This window comes from Medicago truncatula, chromosome 1, assembly GCF_003473485.1.
Source record: "Medicago truncatula cultivar Jemalong A17 chromosome 1, MtrunA17r5.0-ANR, whole genome shotgun sequence".
Lineage (NCBI taxonomy): Eukaryota > Viridiplantae > Streptophyta > Magnoliopsida > Fabales > Fabaceae > Medicago > Medicago truncatula.
Genome location: NC_053042.1, coordinates 56,164,123 through 56,184,489, shown reverse-complemented (window position 1 = coordinate 56,184,489; position 20,367 = coordinate 56,164,123). Strand labels below are relative to the sequence as shown.

Genomic DNA, 20,367 nt, shown 5'->3' with positions numbered 1-20,367 from the left:
GGCCATTAGACTTTTAGACACAAAAAAGTTAAAAGTTATCGTTTGAAAATATGACTCAAATCATGGTTTAATCCTCTGTCATCACAGAACTATGGGCCATGATGGTTTGTAAAGAGCATGGTTTAATCGTTTGAAAATATAATTTCAGAGGTCGAACATGCACCATGAATCCCATGATGGTTGTAGAGAGCTTCAAGAATAGTAGACTGTCATAAAGTTTGATGGATGCCTTTCTGAAAGATTTTTCTGAGGGCATATTCTTGTTGCAGTGGAGATACACCCTAATGTCTTGATGCTTCCAATTGCACCGATTGTTGTTGAAAGCGAGATAGAAGACTAACCATACAAACAAAATGTAATCTAAAGGACCAATTTGAGGAGAGCAAAAAAACTTATTCGACCAATTCAAAAAAATGTGGTAACCTTAAAACCTCATGCGTAATTTTGCCTAAAGAATATATCTTGCATACTGTGCTAGCATTTTGTTTGTCAATAACTACATCATAGAATGTAGAGTAAAAAGAAAAAGTACTCTATAAAATGGAGAAAATCATTCAAGGCTCTATTCTTTTGTATCTCATGGGTCAAAAACTTTGAACGGTGTTAAACTTAATATGCCTAAACTTTCAAATAACTTTTTGAAGGAAATCAATTTATATTCCGATTTACATTACATGTATTGAGCTTGAACTTGACCAACAATCTCCCTTTTCCTTTAATATCAGTAATAGCTGCTTCATGACCTTTTCTAACTAAATCCTCACCTCTTGCACCAGATTTAGAAATATCTTGATGCTGATATGCTTCAGTCACAGTTTCAGTAGTATAACAAAACTTGTTGATCCTGCAAATCTCCTCTAAAGTACAATGCCTTGCTACAGCTAAAATATCCACCATTGATCGTTTCTTACATCTCCCTTTACGCTTTCTGCATTTATCCTTCGTTGCCTTGGATGATACCAATGATGGAAGCCTTTTGCGACCATGAATTGATGAACTTGGAAGGTTGAACATATGATCAGCCGATCCAGACAATTTGACATAATCACTGCAGTTAGATACGTGTTTTGAAGAAGATTCCTTAGTGACTAATTTGTATGATCCTTCTCCTCCATGTGACAACAAATCACACTCATTTTTAATATTGTGTTGGTTCTGCTTAATGACATGTTGTTGAACTGATTTAGTTTTGCAAAACTCAGCTAAGTTTTTAGTATCATGATCATTTCGTGAATGTTGCAACAATTTGGAACAACCTTTGAGTGATTCAAATGGTGGCAAAATATCTTTGAGACCATGGTTCAGACATATTTGCAGATATTTCTCAGGAAATGGCCAGCTATGAAAGATACTTTTGTGACGAGAAGCAAGAACATATCGTCTGCAATATTATAACTCTTCACATGTCAGTAATTAATTGTGATAAAATGAAAAATCCTAACAAAAATTCAACATGAATAAGAATTGTTTGACACCCACCATTGAAAAGGAGAGATGTGAAACAAGAAATAGATTGTGAGAAAATTGAAGTACAAAAGTGTAGTAAAGTGAGAATGTATGATAAGTATATTCATCTATAAATAACAATCCTTTCCTAAAATCTAAATAGTTTAATAAAATTCATAATATGAAATTATTGTTTTTGGTTACAAAATTTATAATATAAAATTAAAGGCAAAGAAGAATTAAACAAAGGGAATTGAACAAAAAATAATAATCCTAATCAGTTTCAGTTGCGTTCAAAAATTGTAAATAAGGCACAACGAACATGTGCTAAATACCTTAGAAGTGCGATAGACATTAAATCAAGAGATATATCCAAATATAGAACATGCAATAATGACATATATAATTTGAAAGTGAAAATAAAATAACAACAAAACCTTGTTTTTGAAAACATAAGTCTATACATATTTATAGTAACATTAATTTTAAAGCATGTAGGAAATGGTACCTTATTGAGAAGGGTTTATCATCATCTGCTTCAGAACCCTTTTGTTGTAGAACCTTAGGTAGGTTTTGTTGTTGCTCTGACATAATAATTTACCAAAAAGGTTACAACTTTGCAACTCAAACAAAACAACAAATTAATCTAGACACCTATGACCCCAGTTTTTGGCTGTAGCAGCTGAAAATTTTGGGACAAAAGAAGACAAAATCTACATAAAATGAAATGAGAAAAAAGTTCAATACCCTAGATTATAGAAAACCGAAATCAAAGATAAATCTACATGTGGGTACCCGAAAAGATGCAGAATTTATGCACAGAGGGAATGAAAGATGAAAAATTTGATGAGATTTTGAACCAAATTAATTGAACAAAAGAGTCATCTAAATCTTGAAACAAGGGAAAGGTGGGTAGGGTTTGAAGGAAATGGATAAAAAGAAAGGAAATAAACGTGTTTAATGTTGGAGAGAAGGAAAGAAGAGAAGTACTACTAGGCGGTTTGAGAAAGAAAAGTAAGCAAGTACGAGGAACTGAATGAGAAAGGAGGTAATAGAATAGAACTTGAATAATGGTCAATGTTGTGTTGTGTTGACTTTGTTTTGTTTTTGTTGATTCCACCACCATTTAGCTCAACTATTGTGAATTCTTGTTAGGATATAATTTAACTTATATGATGGAAAGTATAAAAATTTGTTTTAGGTAGTTTTAATACTATCTTTAAAGATTTCATAGTCCGCAACGGGAACGGTGCAAATATTATTGCTAAGAAGCAATGGAGTATGAAAACACAAGCAATTTAAGTATTGACATTGTTCTTGGCCTGCTATGAAAAAGTAACAAATCCCTACTACAACAAAATATACCGACATGTTAAGAGTGGAAAGACCAAGAAGGATAATTTTTCTCAGCAACATACCAAAGAGAAGCTAATGATTCATAAATGTTCTTTTGTTCACGTTTCCTGTTGCACCATAAAGGAATTTCTCACACTCCTTAGCTCCAAATCTTATAAACTCTTTGACAAGCGCTTGCAAACGTTCAGCCAATAAACTATTATAACACTCTGATGTTTTGGTCCGGTGCTTGAACCAACATAGATCCGATTCCTGTAAAATTTGGCGCAGCCACATTGATATGTCTTGCTAAAGAATTGTTAAACTGCCTCGAGCTGCTTTTGTCACCATCGTCAAGATCTTGAACCCCACCTTTGACCAAACATCCCACTTGAGCACCTTCAATGTATGCATTGCCTGCCACCATAATTTCATGAACACGGCTGATGAAATGCCCCACAACAAAATCTTTGAAATTCTGAAGCAAAAAAAAAAAAAAGTTCTTAAAACAGTTAAATTTTAAACCACGGAAAAGGAATCAACACAAGTTTAAGTCAATTTTGTTTTAAAGTATTGCATATTACAGCACTTTCCATAATCTTCATCCACATCAAATGATTCACATCTTCCATAGATCTTATATGCAGAACTCAACATCTTCAACATCAAATTTGCTAAGGAGATTTCACATGACAACAAATGTTACTTTTGGAGAAGAAAATAGAGACATATCGAATAATGTGTGTCTCAACTACACAACATGATCTCCTTATGTAGGCTTAAACAAATCAATAAAAAAAAAAATTACATGATATCTTAACCCCTATTTACATGATATAATATGATAAGAATTGCCTATCCTATGCAATAAATCCAAGATCGGTCCATATAACTGAAATCTTATAAAACATAAATACAAGTTAAGCAGATACAGACCTGCCTCTGTAGCGAGGCCTTCATTACATACAAGATAAATTATGTATCACTTTCACTCATAAATAAATGTGGAATAACGACTTAGTCCACTTTAAACTTGACGAGAGGTAAAGAAACTATACTAACAAATTCAAGAAGTAATACTTAATCAAAACTTTAAATTGTCTTGTCTAATGCAGCTGAACTAAATTATGCAGAAAACCAGTCAATGGCAAGATGTCAACTGCACAGACTAATGAAAAGCTATAAAAAATAAAAATTGAGGTGGAAAAGCTATAATGTTATATCCTCCTAATATACTTCAGAAAAGACTGAATAAAACCCTTTAACATTTCCATGTACTCCTTCCGTTACAAAAATTGTTCCAAAATAAATGTCGTTTTATTTTTCAATGAAACAATAATTAATTTATTCCAAATTAGCCCCTAAATTAATATTATGTGTATCACTTACAAGTGATTATATTTCACTGTGCATTTACGACATTTCTTAGTAGCCAATAGTTATTGAGGTTAGTTTTGTAAAATTGTTATAGTTATTCATTGATTTATTGTTTTTCTCAATATATTATGTGAAAGAACCATAGACACTTGTTTTGAAACAAGAGGGAGTATGTAATAAGCTCAGCCTATAATTCTAAAGTTTTACATTTGTATCCTACGACCTATATTGTTTAATAATATTTTTCATCATCTTACTAAATAAAATATCAACAAAGCGCTACAAGTGGACATGGCAAAGCAAACTTGACAGAGATAGAAAAGGATTGAACCAAGACCAGAATCAAACCTTTGGAGGCCTTCTTATTATTTGTTCCGTTAACAGCAATGATTTGGTGAAATAATCCTTATTATGTTTCTGGGACAAACTTTTTTCCAACGGTGTAGATTTCCATACAACAGGTTGTTCCAAAAAAGGGGTTTCTGCCAAGATTAGACCTGGGTTTTCTGTCAAGACTAAACCTTGTATGGAGTCATTCAAATAGAGTATCCTCAAGAACAAACCGGAGGAAAAATGGGATAACTACTAGGAAAGTAAAGACCGTCATTGATAAGGAGTTCCATCTGCTCCAATAATTACAGCCCTCAAGAGATCCATCCTTGATTCATAAAGAAACAGTGAGATTGAGCAGAATCCCATAATAACAATAATTGGATACAATCCACACGGTCACGATACAGGTCATTCAGCTTGAAAAGATGGAGTAAATGCTAAATATGATATGACATGTAAGTATTACAAGCTATTTTGCAATAGGAACACAAAACCAACTCACCCGGCAAATCCTTCTCCAAAATCTTCCATTCTTTCTTGATTTCTTTAGCCCAATTCTCTGGATGCTGTTCAGGAAATAAGTTCATTGTAATTTGAAGCATCATTAATGGCAATATCAAATTGCTTAAAACTTCGGAATTTTATCAGAATTTCATCTTTGATATTTGCATGGTAAGAACTGCCACCGCCAGCTTCCTTCTGTAATAGAGCAGAGCACATTCATCTACATCAATACAATGTAGTCATTAGAATGTTAGAAATGGAGGGTCAGAATAGGGGCCAGGTGGAGAACACAAAGGAAAAAGTGTTGGATTTGGGCCCTAGGAAGCCCAATATAAGGAAAGTATATGTGGGAAAGTTGGAAAGATGAAGAAGATATATCTACTAGACATTGATCTATTAGAAGAAAGAAGGAGATGATCATAGAGTCACAACCAATGGAAAACGCTAAAAAAAACGGTGATTCTGTTTGGTGAGGTAGAGGTAAACATTGAAGCCTTTGTGTAATAATACTTAAGTGGAATTGACATTATTTTTAGAGTGGGTTGCTTGCAGACCATCGGAAAGGTCGTGGTGAATTGGAAAAATATGTTGAGAAGCTCTAAGCATAAAGGAAAATAGAGACATATCAAAACATAGGCAACAATCGACGGATGAGACTGCCTCCTTCTATACCTTGCTGAATGGTGTTACTAAGAAGGATGGGGTTTTAAATTGGCTAACAAAAGAAGGGTGAGTTTCTGTCTAAACAGCAGCAAGCAGACATGACAGTTACTATACGGTGTTAAAAGAGATCACAAAACACGTCTCACTGTACCACCACACTCAGCCTATATTCTCTCCCAATGTTGGGCTTCCAAGGGCCTCAATCCAACACTTGGACCATTGTGTTCTCCTTCATTTCTAACACAGATCCTTGGCTTTCAACATTGTTTAATTTATGGGATACCAAAAGGTAACCTTTAGAAGACTCTTTTGCATTTACGGTCCAGTGCACAAAGTTCCCGAGACGCATGGTCCGGGAAAAGCATAGAAAAAATAAAAGAAGAAAATTATATGCTTGAACGACTTTGAGAGCTAACAAAAACAGAGAAAAAAAACTATGGTAAGATCATCTTTCCTCCATTATATTTTTCTCTTATTATCTATTTGGACCCTAAATTTATCCATTTATTATCAATTTAGTCCCTACCATAATACTCTTAGAAGAACTAATATGAGTAAAGTTTTAAGGAGAAACATGTTTGAGAGCATCTACAAAATAATGCCGAATTTGGTGGACTTACCGATCTCCCCTCTAAGTTCAAAATCAAAACATAATAATATAATCCTCAAAATGGAAAACAGTCTGTTACTACTTTTACTAACTTTTTTTCCCAACTAAGTGATGATCATCAAATTCAATGACATCGTGCAAAATGGCCTAGAAATGTAAAATACAAATACAATCATTATATGCGGTGAGAAAAGAAAAACATAAGAGTATTATAAAGGAGAAACGTGCATGCATACGCTTCTGCTTTTTGAGGAAGTAGGAATCTCAACGACGTCGTCACCGTCCAATTTTTTTTTAAGCAAAACAAAAATAAAAGAAAGAGGTACAAAGGCTGGGGGAATAAAACCTGACCCAGGTAATACCCATCGTGAGATAAGAACATACCAAGTGGATCAACCTTAAACTATCCTAACAAATATTCACTCATTACATGCATAACCCAACGAACTCACGTACGGATGCGAAATCAAATTAAAAAAATATATAACAAATGGTAGATTGAGTGAGAGAGTGTTAGGGTATGAAGTCTCCAATTTGATTGAACCTTTCCGCGCCATCATCATTTTTAACCACCAAAATGGCCACGGCTAATAGGGTGGACTTTTCAACATTTTATTACTATGCATATATTTTTGAATGATTTATTTAGTAAAATGTTAACAAATGTCATTAAATATTAAGAAGTAAAAAAAAAAATAAAGAAGCTAAAATGATATATATTTATACTAATAAAAACGCCTCTCTAGCAAGACGTACTAAAGAGGTCGCTCGGAATACAGAGTATCTGTCAAAATTAACAAAAACAAAAGCGGACATTAGCCGATACCCAAATAAGTTAAGGGATTCGACCGCCACTGCTGACAACCAAAAACAAACGTGGCATTACTAGCCATCAACCACCAATAAGAATGGAATTTTACCTTTTCAACAAGATCCATTATGGAAGAGTAAACATTATTAAAGATTCTATTATTACGCTCTTTCCATAATAGCCAAACACAAAGGAGCCAAATCAATTGGAGGAATGATCAACGAATCCTCGAACCACCTAGGTAATTAAAAAATTGTTAGAAATGAGCACCTAGACTTTGGTGGTTGACGCTTGAAACACCTATCCATAACTAAACCTGCTGCCAAAGTGATCCGAAAATGTCACAATGAAGAAACAAATGTTGAGCAGTTTCTACCTGACCACACCCCGCTGTGCAGAAAATGTTCTCACATATCGCGATGTAGTAAATTATTTTTTGTTGGCAATCTCTCCTGAAACAGACGTCGCGCTAAAATTGACACCTTTAACAGCACCTGAGAGTGCCTTATAAGATTCTTTGAAGCATCCAAGAACTGTGAATCATTAGAAGTAAGCACCTGATATCTCGATCGCATCAAGTAAACCCCCACAACATCGGGGTGCCATTGCCAATAATTTGAAACACCAAGCTACAAAATAACATTAGAAAGTAAAATCCTACACTCCACTACCTTCTCCTCCTCCCACGCCCACAACCTCCTCCTCCTCCTCCACTGCCACGCCCCTCCCCCTCCTCCCAACCTAGAGAGAACATAGTAGCAACTGAAAGCGACTTGTTCTCCGCCTAATTAAAACAACAAAATTTTAAAATTGAAATTTTATTTTGAAAATTGTACATTCAACCCATTAAAACAACAAAATGTAACTATTTTCACCTAAATTTCATCAATCATTTCTAATTTTGAATCCTTATGAGTGTGGCTTTGACACTTGTTAGCATTTCTCTTTATCATGTTTAGAATATTGTAAAAAGTTTGTTGACATAGGTTAAACTCAAAATTCGATTATTAAGTTCAATTTTTTTTATTAAAACAACTTTTATTAAAATTTGAAATATACTAACAAAAAATCATTCTAAATGTTGAAATCTTAAAACTACCACCGCATGTAGAAATTTTTATATGGATGAACAAGTATTTTTTGGATGACTGGTGCTAGTCACGCCCCAAAAAAAACAAGTTACACCCAAATTTATTTAAAATTTTACAATAATACCAAAATTGTCCTCTTCATGTAAATTTTTAAAAACTCATCTTTTATGATCATTATGAACCATTACCCCCTTTCTTCCACAAATCACCATAGATGTGCAACCAATATCTAAATCAACATCTTTGTTATTGATCTGTACTATATTCATAAAGGTTAGTGAATTTCATGAATTTCATTTTCGATGAGTTTCTATTTGTTTATTGTTTGTTTTGGTATGAGATATGCCTGTCAATTTGATTTTAAGTGAGAGGTTAGTGTAAATTAAGTTTACGTGTATGTATATAAAAGGGGTTAGTGTAGTTTACGTATGTAGGTTAATGTAAATTCAAGTTTATGTATGTTCAATTTAGGTTAGTGTAAATTCAGTTTACGTATGTATATAAGAGGTCAGTGTAAATTCAGTTTACTTACGTTCGATCTAGATTAATGTAAATTAAGTTTACTTACGTTCAATCTAGGTTAATGTAAATTAAGTTTACTTATGTTCAATCTAGGTTAATGTAAATTAAGTTTACTTATGTTCAATTTACGTTAATGTAAATTTAGTTGATTTGAAATTTTTATTTTAGTTAAAGGGTATATTAATCATTCTAAAATATAACCTTTTTTTTTTTTTTGTGTGTGACTAGCACTAGTCTTTTTGGATAGATAAATCGATCAATATTCATTGAAACTTATACAAGTATGTTGACCAAAGTTTAAACACGGTCACGATTGTTGGTGTATCAATTTTGACTTTTTTTACCAACTAAATTAAAATTTGTGGACAAACATGTCTTTATTTTTTTTTATCAAATATTTTATTCTGAGTTATGAAGTATATATGGAAAGATTTACGAAGTAATGCAATGTAACATGATGCGATTGTCGTCATGTTGGGTGAATAATAATATTAGAATCAATAACACTAACGGTACTTCCATTCGCCGCCGATTACGAGCCTCTCTCTCCGTCACCACCGGCGAGTCAACCATGGCCACTAATTCAGTCCGAGTTGCCGCAGCTCAAATGACATCCATCACCGACCTCGCTTCCAATTTCTCCACCTGCTCTCGTCTTGTGAAAGTAACTAACTATTATATATTCTCTTCATCTTTCATTTCACAATCTCTTACAATATTTGTTTCTCTTTCAAAGGAAGCTGCATCAGCTGGAGCAAAATTGCTTTGTTTTCCTGAAGCATTCTCTTTTGTGGGTGCTAAGGATGGTGATAGTGTTAGTATTGCTCAACCTTTGGATGGACCTATTATGGACCAATACTGCTCTTTAGCCAGGTAGTTTTCTTTTATTCTTCAATCATGCTATGCTATCAGTCTTTTTCTGTTTGGTTAAATGGCTTATACAAATACTTATAACATAGCACGCACGAGGCCTTACGTCAATAAGCTCATAGTGTGACCTTATTATTAATATATAGCATAAGCAGCTTATTATTGATTTAACCAACCACCTTTACAAACGCTTATGTTAGCAGATACTATAAGTGCTTAATTAAGCTATTTATCCAAACAGTGTCTATATATCAACATATATTTTGAGGACCTTACTCGGTTAATACTGAGCTTGCATATTTTATCATGTAAAAAAATTACATCTATTTCTGATGTGATGCAGAGAGTCAAGTATTTGGTTGTCACTTGGTGGCTTTCAAGAAAAAGGATCTGATCCTCGACATTTGTTTAATACACATGTTGTTGTAGATGACACTGGGAAAATTCAAACCACTTATAGAAAAATACACCTGTAAGACTATTAACTTTATCATCAATTCCATCTGAGTATTGATTTGGTGTAGTTTTTACTTTTTATTACTCTTCTTGTCTTTCTAGTTAGTATCATACTGCTTTGAATATAGAATGTGTATATTGCTTCAAGTTTGCAACACAAACGCAAAGTTTAATGTAAAGTGATTTATATTTGACAAGTTCTGTTTCAACAGTAAGTTTATAATAAATTCAACACAAAATTTGACCATGACACAGAAGCAACATTTTCTCACTTAAGCTAACATGTGTTTGGAAGTAAAATCATGTTTGCTTAGAACTTAGAAGTGACTAACGCCCTTTTTTTTCTTCCGAAAACACAATTGAGAGCTCCATACAGAGGTTAGGAGCTCTTAAACATCAATCCAAACACATTCATTGTCATTTGATAAAAGCCGTAACATGGCCCCCAGTTAATTGTTTTTCAATTAGAAACCCTAATTCTTTATCCCAAAAAACAACTCAAAACCCAAATTTAATCAGCTAGAGTGATAACAATTACTACCGCTATAGCGGAGCCTATTGACTTGTTTATCAACTCCCAAATAACTTATGTTATATGTTCCTCTTGAAATCAGAAACAAACTTCTTTTGTTTGTCTTATTATGGTTGTATAATATGATTTCAATTAATTTTATTTGAAGGTTTGATGTGGATGTTCCTGGTGGAAGGGTATATAAAGAAAGTAATTTTACAGAATCAGGTAGGATATTTACTCTTGACATGGTATCAAGGCTAAATGGGTCTTTTTTTTTTTCTTTTTGCTTTAATCCTAATCAGAACTTCTCATTTTTGTAATAACAAGAAAAGACCTTTCAATTTCACCCAAGGAAAAATAGAGAGAACCTTTCCTAGAAAGAACCTTACTGGAAAATCAGAGGTTCAGTTAAAGTTTTCAAATGCCGGCATCCTCTTAGAAACAACATAGTCAGTGAAAGAATAATATAGATAATTAGTACTAATCATGCTGGTTCAGATAATATTTCCAACGAAATACGTTTCCTTCAATTGTATGTGATATGAAGACAACACTTATCTATGATATGAAGGATATTGTTTTCATATCTTAGTGATGTTTTCAGGCAAGGATATTGTTGCAGTAGACAGTCCTATTGGGCGTTTGGGCCTTAGTGTTTGCTATGATTTGAGATTTCCTGAGCTTTATCAGTTGTTGCGTTTCCAACATGGAGCACAGGTACTAAATGATAGTTTTGCTTTTCTGCCTAAAATATGCTGTTTAGGATCTAAAACTTTCTTGAGTTGTGCATTGTCCAGATACTATTGGTGCCTGCAGCATTCACTAAAGTGACTGGTGAAGCACACTGGGAGATTCTTCTTCGTGCTCGTGCAATCGAGAATCAATGCTATGTAAGAGTTCATTTTTGCACCTAGCAATACTTCCCTTCTCGGTTTCTCTCTCTTCTCTCCTGCTTTCATCATTCCCATCTTCATGTATATTCTTACTCATTATCAATTATGAATAAGTTTCAAAATTATTATACTTTGTTTTTCAATCTTATGTATTTGAAATAAAAGTTATTAAGAAAGCTATGATGTGAGTTAATATATTTCATCTACTTTCTTATTTGCCAATTACTTTCTTCAACTCTCCCTACTAACGTTTCTAACAACTAATTACCAACATTTACTATCAGGTCATAGCTGCTGCGCAAGCTGGCACACACAATGACAAAAGAGAAAGTTATGGTGACACATTGATTATCGATCCATGGGGGACCGTTGTTGGTCGCTTACCAGGTAAGAAACTTGATACTTATCACATACATCAAGCTAATTTATTGAAAGACGAAGTGCACTAATCATATTCAACTTCCTTCCTTGTGTTTTTCTTCCTTCGTAATGATAGTCAAAATAGTGTTCTGTCAAGCCTGAAAAATATCATATAAGATCATATGTATGAGCCGAGGCCTCATGTGGCTTTTACCTCAGGGAGATGAGGAAGGAGTATGTATTACAGGACAGCAACAACAACCTGGCCATTTCCCGCTAAGTGGGGTGTATTACAGGAGAAGGCATAATTTTGCTTGAATTTTATTCCAGTGAAGTTTTTTTAGTGGTGATTTCATTCTCCTCGTTGGAGATTCAACCTGTTATGAATTTATAGATCAAGCTGCTTTTTCCACAATGATACCATCTTTTTTTCACTCTTCTTTATTGTTGATTCTGTTATCTGTTTCAGATCGTTTGTCCACGGGAATTGTGGTAGCTGATATTGATTTATCATTAGTTGATTCAGTAAGAGAGAAGATGCCTATTGCTAAGGTAATCGTTTGCAATGTATATATTCACCCAACCAATACTAGAGAATGGAATGGAATTTAGAAAGAATGTGTTATTAGCATTTCTATTCTTATTAATAGTAATAATTATTGAAGCAGTAGTGCTTTTAACTCCTTCATTATTGATGCATTCATCTGTACCTTTTCGTTTCAGCAAAGGAAGCCATTTGACTTCTGGAAAGCTGCTTCTCTATAGTCACAAAGGGGTAGTCTATTTCAATATGAGATGTGTATGTACCAAAATAAAAAATATGGGACTCCCTTATTTGATTATCCTGAGGATGGTGTATACAATGTTGGCTGTGTATTTTTATAAACTGTAATGTTTAAGATTATTGCAGTTCTTGAAAACATGTATTGTCTTTTATCTTCAAGTCAATTGTGCCTGCTCCATGTTAAAGGGTGTTACAAATTTTGCTGCATGATCAATTGTTATTAAAAAAATTATTTTGAAGATTGAATCTTCAAAATAAAAAGTTTTATGGTGACCAAAAATGAAAATTTATTATCTTAGAGGAATAAAAATCATAGCTAACCCTTAATATGAATAAATCACCGATTCGCCTTCTGAAGTTGTAGGAGTTAGATATATGCCCCCTAAAATTTGCAATAGGAAAAAAAAAAAATTATGTGGATCAAATTGGTTGCTTAATTGACTTGTATCTAATTTACTGCCAAATTAAATTATATCACACTTATTAACAAGTTAGTCCCTAAATTATATAATTTTCTGTCAAACTAGTCCTTAAAGTTAACAAAAGGACTAATTTGTCGAAATATACTTGCTTGGGCACACACAAAACCAAAAAAAATAAGTTGACTTTATCAAACATTTTTGTTAGCGATTCATTAATCAAAAAAAATAATTTTAAAATCCTTATTTCATCGTTTCCATAACAAGTGATGCATTTATTTATTTTAAACATATATTAATAAAAAAAATTATAAATGAACGAAAGAAAACAGGGCATTATACCAACTTAACTTTATTAAAGTATTTGTGTGCACTCACCATTACCATAAATATGTTGAATTGAGTGTGGTGTACAGAATATCAATTAGACAGTATAATTTACGATCTAATTTATATTAAAATGAAAATTGAACGTGACACTCCTTTTATAACATTTTTTTACAAAAGTATCTCTGCTCATCGTTGGAGGACATGGAGAGCATAATATAACTGCGCATTTTATCTAGCTAGAAAGGTTAATTTTATAGTTATCTGCTCGAGAAGATTTATGGATTTAAGTACAAAAAGAATAAATAGGAATGGAATATAAGTTGTAATCCATTGAACTTATTGTTAGTTCTGCACTATTACATATTTCCCGTAGGGACAGACAAGAGCTCATTAGTTAGACAATCTACCACACCACCATCATTTGTTTGATGCCTTGGCCACAACACGCGTTATGATAGCTTCGACACATGCTGTAATGCTGATGAGTAACACTAAATTTTTTTGTTCACAAAAGCAAAAGCGACAGAAAGATTATCTATATCATCATTTGAAATGATATCATTTTCTTTGGTCAGGTTGAAGACCATAATATTTAAGGTCAACCTAGACTTCACTGTTCTTGCAAAACTCCATCAAACATACAAGATATTTTACACTGAACTTAATACAGCCTTACGTTAAAACAAAATTCTAAACAATTTATTTCAAGAACAGCTGTGTCAAGCAAACTACAGTATATATGAACAATGAAGATAGAGACCTTGTATTCTTTTACTTCTTTGTCCAATCTTAAACTTCCTGTACTGTTTTCTGTGAAACAGATTATGAAAAGAATACCAACTTTAAAAAAAAATCTAAAGAAAAAAAAAACCCTCATTCACATATATGAGTGACTATGAACACAGTAGAGAAGTAGGCCTATGTGAAAAAAATTGTATCCGGACTCCCATAGAGACAGGGTCTTTTGTCTCTCTCCTCTTGCAACATTGATATTTGACCTTCCTTAATGAGTATATCAGTATCAAGTGTCGCTATTTTCTCCTTTAGCACTTCGATCTCTGAGTTTAACAGCATATTCTCCTCACTAATTTGCTTCACTTTCTCCCACAACTTATCTCTCTCCTCTGACACTTTTGGCAACATTCCCCTCATGATTGATAATTCCCTTGTAGACTCTTGAAGATCCCGTTGAAGGCAGTTTATATTGTCATCTTTCTTCAACATCTGTTACAATAGAACAGGAAAATAAGTTTAACTTTCAAATACTAGCAATTGAATAAAATTACCCCACAAGACAACTAATAAAAACACAATACAACAACAACCAAGTCTTATCCCACTAAAAGGAGAGGGTTGTGTTAGACCTCGACTGCCAACTTAAAACTTTGTCGAATCTCTATGACATGGAACTAATAACAACAAAATATCATATCCATAAATTAAACTACAAAAAAGAAAAAATAAAATTATGGGATTGGTGGTTTCTTGTACTCATCGATGGTATTTGATCATAGAGATTATCCGGGAACCTTTCGTTCATATAGGATTGGTGGTTTCTTGTGCTTTTTACGCGGACATTTTGAGTTTTAAGTTTTACCAATGCCAACCGAGATGTCATGTCTCAAGGTTTCTGGCGAATGAAAAATCTGATGAGTGATAATTTATGATCATTATTTGGTTATATGTGGTTACCAGTAGTTTATTGACTCTTAAAAGGTTTCCTAGTTCTAAATTATATCACAATATCTTTGATAAGAATCCTGACATTAACTTTAATTTAGGCCTCTGCGGGCTTTGTCATGCAGCCATAGGCCATTGCCCGTGGCATTATGTTTTAGTGTTGTTTAAGTGCAATGATGGTGTGGTACTTAAAGCCTCATCGTGGAGATTAAAGTAGGTTGGATTAACCAACAATCTTAAATGAAATTGAGAATAGTCGATCATTTTGTTTATTAGCCGTGCCAAATCTTTCTCAAGCCTGCTAGCAGTTACAAGGTTAGAATCTATGACGAGTATTGGATATGAGGCATCATTCCTTGAAAAAAATAGGACATAAGATACACTACATTTATGATACTAACATAAAAATATGAAAACTCACAAAATACAGTAACAAAAGTTTGAATATGGGTGAAAAAATGGTGAAGTGATGATATAAATTGCATCTGTTGTAATTAGTATTTAAGTGCAAAAATGGGAATTAGGAACAAATCAATGAAGCGATGATGCAAATTAAGAATACTCGCTCATTTTGTTTACTAGTAATGCCAAATCACTCTAAATCATGCTGCTAGTTATATAGTTTAAGTGAATTTCAATGATCTGCTGGTGGTTATTACTTTTTATAATGAAATTTTATTCATATATATCGAGACTTATGGTTGTGCACTCTATATATATGTACCTACCCATATATGCACTTTTATAGGAAAATATCCTTTTCTAACAATGCACGGAATAGGTTTATGCTTTATAATCAATAAATTTCAATGTTGGTGACAGACCTGAAGTTCAAGGTTCTTCAACTCGTGAGACGCAGTTGAAAGGTTGTCATACGTGTTTTGCACCTCAGATCTAAGTATGTCATTTCCCCTTACTGCTGTAGCAAGTTCAGCTTGTATCTGCTCAACTTGGAGCTCTTTAGAGTACAACTTCTCTTTTAATAAACTTGTTACCAAACGTTCCGCTTTAAGCTCAATTGTTAAAATTTCCTATACAAGAAACAACATGATGCACACATCAAGAGAATTTCAACAAAAAAGATAATAATGATTTTAAAGAAAGTTTAGCGACAATAGCAGAATAGAGCATTTAAAATGTTTATTCCTCTAAAATTCAATTAAAGAAAAGTTTATAGAAGAAACACACCTCTGACGACTGATTATTCAATTTTGCTAACATATCATCGTCTATAGTCAATAAATTTGACTTTTCTTTCAACAAAGAAGGCATCATCTGCAAACTCCTTGTTAACCCCTCAGTTCCACTTTTGAGTCCATGAATTTTGGTTTCAGATTCAACAACAAATTGTCCAGCTAAACCATTTCCAATAATCTGTCCATTCTCTTTAACGAGTTCCAGTAACTTTGAACACAAGTATGTGCTTTCATTTAGCATAGTTAGGCCTTGATTCTGAAGGCAGCAGATCCGGGCGCATAGTTCTTTGTCTAGTTTATAAGTAGCAACAATGCATTCTTTGCTATCACCTTTCAACCGGTTTAACAGAGTTATATTTTCTTGGCGAAGAGAGTCCTCCTCAAACTTGTGTGATTCCAACTCCCTTCTCAAGACTGATTCTATACCCGTTAACCTCATCAACTCCATCTGCATTTTCTTGATGTGCTTATCGATGCTCTCCACAGACTGGTTCTTATTAAGGTCCTCACTAAACCCATCTCGTAATCCTATTATTGTCTTCTCTTGCTCACTGCAAGTTCTTTGTAATCTTGCTACAGACTTGTGCAAATCTTTGCACTCCTTCTCCTTCTCTTCAAAATTTCTTCGAAGGCAGTCCCTGTTTTCTTCAGCTATCTTGCATCTGTCTTGTAGTTCTGAGAGGTTTTGCTGCAAACCCAGAATCTCCCCTTTCATTTTTTCTGCCTTACTAGTCAACACCTTGAGCTGTTGGTCAGTATGTGTCATTACACTTTTGCTTTCTGTTTCCCTCTCACTAAAAGAGGACACTTCTCTTTGAAGTGATACATTCTGTTCAGCAAGCTCTCTAATTCGTTCGCGAAGCCTTTGCTCTTCTGACTGGTACTTCTCAAGTTTAAATGACCAGTCACTTGACCTCCTGTCCAATTCCTTCTCCAATGCTGACTGCATCTCATTCTTTTCTTTTTCTAGTCTTTGAATCCGAATCTCCAGTTCTGTCTTTACACGATTAAGTTCTTCCTTGGCAGATGCTCTGTCAGCAATTTGGGACCTTATATGGGTTGAAACTTCTAGAGCCAAGCTAATTTTCTCCTCGGCTAGGTTTCTGATTGTCTGAATCAGTGTTGTCACGTCATAACCATAGTCAGGAAAAAAGTTTTCATGTTCCAATTTCTTTGAAAGAAGAATAACTCTGTCCTCAGCTTCCTTTGATCTTCTCATTAATTCTGCATCAAGATCCTCTTCAGGTTCATCATAGCTTAAACCCCTGCAATTACCGTCCATGTCATGATATCCATTGGACATTCTATATGGTTCTTCCAATGAATAGCTTTTCGGTGGAGCATCATCAAAATCAGATTCGTATCGTCCATTCATTGATCTAGCATAGATATCTTCGATTGTGATTGGATTATCAACAGAAAAATTATTTGAACTCCTTTTAGAAATATCACAAGTTTGAGAAAGCCTCTCAATGACATTTTTTGCAAGAGTCCTTGGAGATTCATGCCCATACCCATTGTCTGTCCAATCTTGGGATGAGGAACGAAGACGGCTAACTTTAGTTTCTCTAAATGAATGAGCCCTAGGTTTGTCTTTGACTCCATTAGTTGGCGAATTAGGTGTTGTATGTTGAACTTTTGGTGGAAGATTCATGCAAGGATTTCCATGTCTACTGCCATTCCTCTGTGAACTGCTCCTGGGTCTACTTTCCTCTAGCTGTTGTTCCCCATCAATGTAACGATCCACAACCATGCTTGAAACGTTGCTAGAACAAGTAGAGTTCCCAGATGACTCATGATGGGATCTTGAAGAACTACTAGCAGGTTTCTCGCACCTCTGGGAATTTTTGACAGCAGACACTGCAGATTGTGTTGGCTTGTCCCGCATTTTAGAATTTTGAGTCTGGCGACTGATGCATATACCACAGAAAGTACAGCCAAAGTTAATATGTGCAAAATGTAACTAATACAAGGTATTATAAACATCAGTTTCAAAGTTAGATTATCGGGTCTTACCCCAACGAATGCTCAAATTGATGATACGGATCACTAGCAATGCTACTTGTAGGAGATCTAGTTGGATCTTTGACCTGGAAGGAAGCCGAGGACATTGACCTGCTCCTTCTAAGGTTTGGACCAGCACTTGAACTTTGGTTATCAGCAACTTGCTTTCTAGATTTGGAGAAGAAGCCCTTGTCCTCAATTTTGCCATGAGCTTGATTATTCACTCCACTATCTGAAAAAACCTCCCAAGACAATTGCTCATTAGTTGACTTTGGAGGAGCCGAATTATTGCTTCCACCGCTAGATGCAGATGATCTGAAAAAGAATAGCTTCTTCATAGTTCAGTGTTGTCTCTAACCGCTGCCACAAGCTCATTAAAGTGTCCAGATTTCGAAGGAATGAAGGACCTAAACTGAAAATAGCTCAGGTATCACCAAACCTGTGACAGAAAAGAAAACAAAAAACCCATCAAGACAAAATAGGATTACGCAAACTAGCACAGCACAAACTAATTAAACTAACAAGTGCAATGAATGAAAAGGCTGTGTTATGCCTAAAGATTATTCGCAGAATCTACGAGTAAAATGAACATGGTTTAATTAACTCCACAGGCTACTACATCAGAGAAACTATCAAAGAAACTAATCAAGATCAAATATTTCATTAAAATTCTAAAAGGGTCATCAAAATTACAACTGCAGAAACCCCAAAATTTAAAGTTAAAACAATCCAATTTCTTTCTAATTGATTAACACAGAAAAAAAAGGGATAAGCTAAATTACATATCAAAACGTGGAATCAAGGGTGCAAGAAAAATGTTACCTTTTTGGATTCGATTTTGTCTCTTGCAATTTCCCTTTATCAATTTTCCTAGAAAACAATAAACAAATCCAAGAAAAGGAAAATGGTCAAAGAAAAATATCCAATTGAAGCTAGAGAGAGATTAAAAGATAAAGAGAGCGTGACTCACAAGGTTTTTAACGGTCAGAAAAAGAAAGAAAAAAAAACTTGAAATTGAAACAGTTCAAGAAGAAGAAGAAGAAGAAAAGCATGAAATGAAGATTTAAAATGGTTAATAAATTGTTTAAAAAAGTGATTAGTCTAAGAATAAAAAAGGAAGAGAAAGGTTTGACTTGAAATTAAGTAGTAACTGATTTCAGTTGCAGTTTATTCAAAAATTGAAATTGAAAAATAGAATTCAAATCAGAAAATTAATAACTTACCATAAAGAGAGAGATATGAATTGAATTGAATGATTTGAAGCAGAAATGATTGATTTGAACGAACGAGTGACTGTGTAGTGTAGTGAAGTTGTGTTGTGTTTCTTTACCGGTTAGTTTTTGTGTGGGAATTTTAGCAAAAGGAGAAGGGTATTATGGTCAGAGAAAAAGTTTGAAAAAGGTTTCTATGCCGCGCGGAATATGCGGTACTGGAGCGTTGCTGTTGTTGTTGGATTCGATCATCACACACCTCATGGCCTACAAACTACTGGATTACTTACATTACATTACCTTATTAATTATTCTTTTGATTATTGTATTAAAGAAAAAATATATGTGGGATCAAATTCAAATAGGTCCCAAATTAAAGTGAATTGTAACGGATACTGTTCTGTTCTGGTCGTTTTTTAAATATTTTGAAAAAATTAGTTTTTTCATGCTTTTTCTTCTTCAAAAAATAATTAAAGAGCTTAGACATTTAATATTAATGGTACAAAGATGACTCTTTTAAAATACTTGATGACCCTTTTAAAATACTTGGTGACCAATGATCAGTACTGAGTAGTTTATCTCTAGCAAGCTTATGGGTATTGGGTGCAAGGAAACCATTGCAATATATTGTATTCATTGTGTTTAGCTTTTTCATATTCATCAATGGTAGGCCGGCCCCTTGTCTGAAGCTCATTCGGCAATGGTATATTGTGGATGTGGTTTTCTAGACATAGACCTGACTAAAGTACCTATTCATAACCTCAACTATCATGTTAGGGTAAATCGACTTAGGGACAATCAATCTATCCACACTTGTTAAGGGAGTTGGCCCCTATTGTATGGCATTGTTTCCCCTTGAAGAACATTTTAGTATGCATGTTTGTCAAATTTCAAATCATCGGCTGATTAGCGCGTAAAGGATGGATAGTATCCGTGGTTGCTCTCTTGCATAACCGTC

At 34.0% G+C, this 20,367-nt stretch overlaps 3 protein-coding genes across 6 annotated transcripts; 1 reads left to right on the top strand and 2 right to left on the bottom strand.

Moving 5' to 3' along the window:
• Positions 1-541: 541 nt before the first annotated feature.
• LOC11425434 (uncharacterized) lies at positions 542-6,087 on the bottom strand. 3 transcript variants are annotated; one of them, XR_005643925.1, is made up of 5 exons: positions 4,994-6,087; positions 4,507-4,816; positions 2,865-3,259; positions 1,955-2,030; positions 542-1,381 (listed from the first exon to the last, which is right to left on the bottom strand). XR_005643925.1 is itself a non-coding variant. In XM_024773065.2 (2 exons), exons 1-2 carry the CDS (start codon positions 2,035-2,037, stop codon positions 649-651), a joined length of 816 nt encoding a protein of 271 aa, XP_024628833.1. In that variant the 5' UTR covers positions 2,038-2,625; the 3' UTR covers positions 542-648. The 3 variants fall into 3 exon arrangements, 1 of the variants encoding a protein (XP_024628833.1); XR_005643926.1 differs by having other exon boundaries at positions 2,865-3,198; XM_024773065.2 differs by lacking the exons at positions 2,865-3,259; positions 4,507-4,816; positions 4,994-6,087 and having other exon boundaries at positions 1,955-2,625.
• Positions 6,088-9,109: 3,022 nt separating this feature from the next.
• Positions 9,110-12,729, top strand: LOC11446747 (deaminated glutathione amidase, chloroplastic/cytosolic). The gene is made up of 9 exons (XM_003592740.4): positions 9,110-9,356; positions 9,429-9,565; positions 9,906-10,034; positions 10,699-10,757; positions 11,137-11,249; positions 11,330-11,422; positions 11,710-11,812; positions 12,255-12,337; positions 12,509-12,729. The coding sequence occupies exons 1-9, from the start codon at positions 9,135-9,137 to the stop codon at positions 12,548-12,550; spliced, it is 981 nt and encodes a 326-aa protein (XP_003592788.3). The 5' UTR covers positions 9,110-9,134; the 3' UTR covers positions 12,551-12,729.
• A 1,110-nt stretch (positions 12,730-13,839) lies between these two features.
• LOC11443765 (intracellular protein transport protein USO1) lies at positions 13,840-19,650 on the bottom strand. Of its 2 annotated transcripts, none has more exons than XM_024773046.2 (6): positions 19,422-19,650; positions 19,021-19,068; positions 18,211-18,637; positions 16,187-18,104; positions 15,823-16,029; positions 13,840-14,542 (listed from the first exon to the last, which is right to left on the bottom strand). In XM_024773046.2, exons 3-6 carry the CDS (start codon positions 18,534-18,536, stop codon positions 14,237-14,239), a joined length of 2,757 nt encoding a protein of 918 aa, XP_024628814.1. In that variant the 5' UTR covers positions 18,537-18,637; positions 19,021-19,068; positions 19,422-19,650; the 3' UTR covers positions 13,840-14,236. The 2 variants fall into 2 exon arrangements, with proteins under 2 accessions (XP_024628814.1, XP_003592787.1); XM_003592739.4 differs by lacking the exon at positions 19,422-19,650 and adding an exon at positions 19,169-19,187.
• Positions 19,651-20,367: the final 717 nt, after the last annotated feature.

Coding starts and splice junctions, on each gene's coding strand:
- LOC11425434 (XM_024773065.2), bottom strand. CDS start 2,037: ATGTCAGAGCAACAACAAAACCTACCTAAGGTTCTACAACAAAAGGGT. Junction 1,382..1,954: donor GATAAACCCTTCTCAATAAG/GTACCATTTCCT, acceptor ATAATATTGCAG/ACGATATGTTCTTGCTTCTC.
- LOC11446747 (XM_003592740.4), top strand. CDS start 9,135: ATGCAATGTAACATGATGCGATTGTCGTCATGTTGGGTGAATAATAAT. Junction 9,357..9,428: donor CCTGCTCTCGTCTTGTGAAA/GTAACTAACTAT, acceptor TCTCTTTCAAAG/GAAGCTGCATCAGCTGGAGC. Junction 11,250..11,329: donor GTTTCCAACATGGAGCACAG/GTACTAAATGAT, acceptor TGCATTGTCCAG/ATACTATTGGTGCCTGCAGC.
- LOC11443765 (XM_024773046.2), bottom strand. CDS start 18,536: ATGAAGAAGCTATTCTTTTTCAGATCATCTGCATCTAGCGGTGGAAGC. Junction 18,105..18,210: donor CAATTTGAGCATTCGTTGGG/GTAAGACCCGAT, acceptor TATATGCATCAG/TCGCCAGACTCAAAATTCTA. Junction 14,543..15,822: donor TGAAGAACCTTGAACTTCAG/GTCTGTCACCAA, acceptor CTATTGTAACAG/ATGTTGAAGAAAGATGACAA.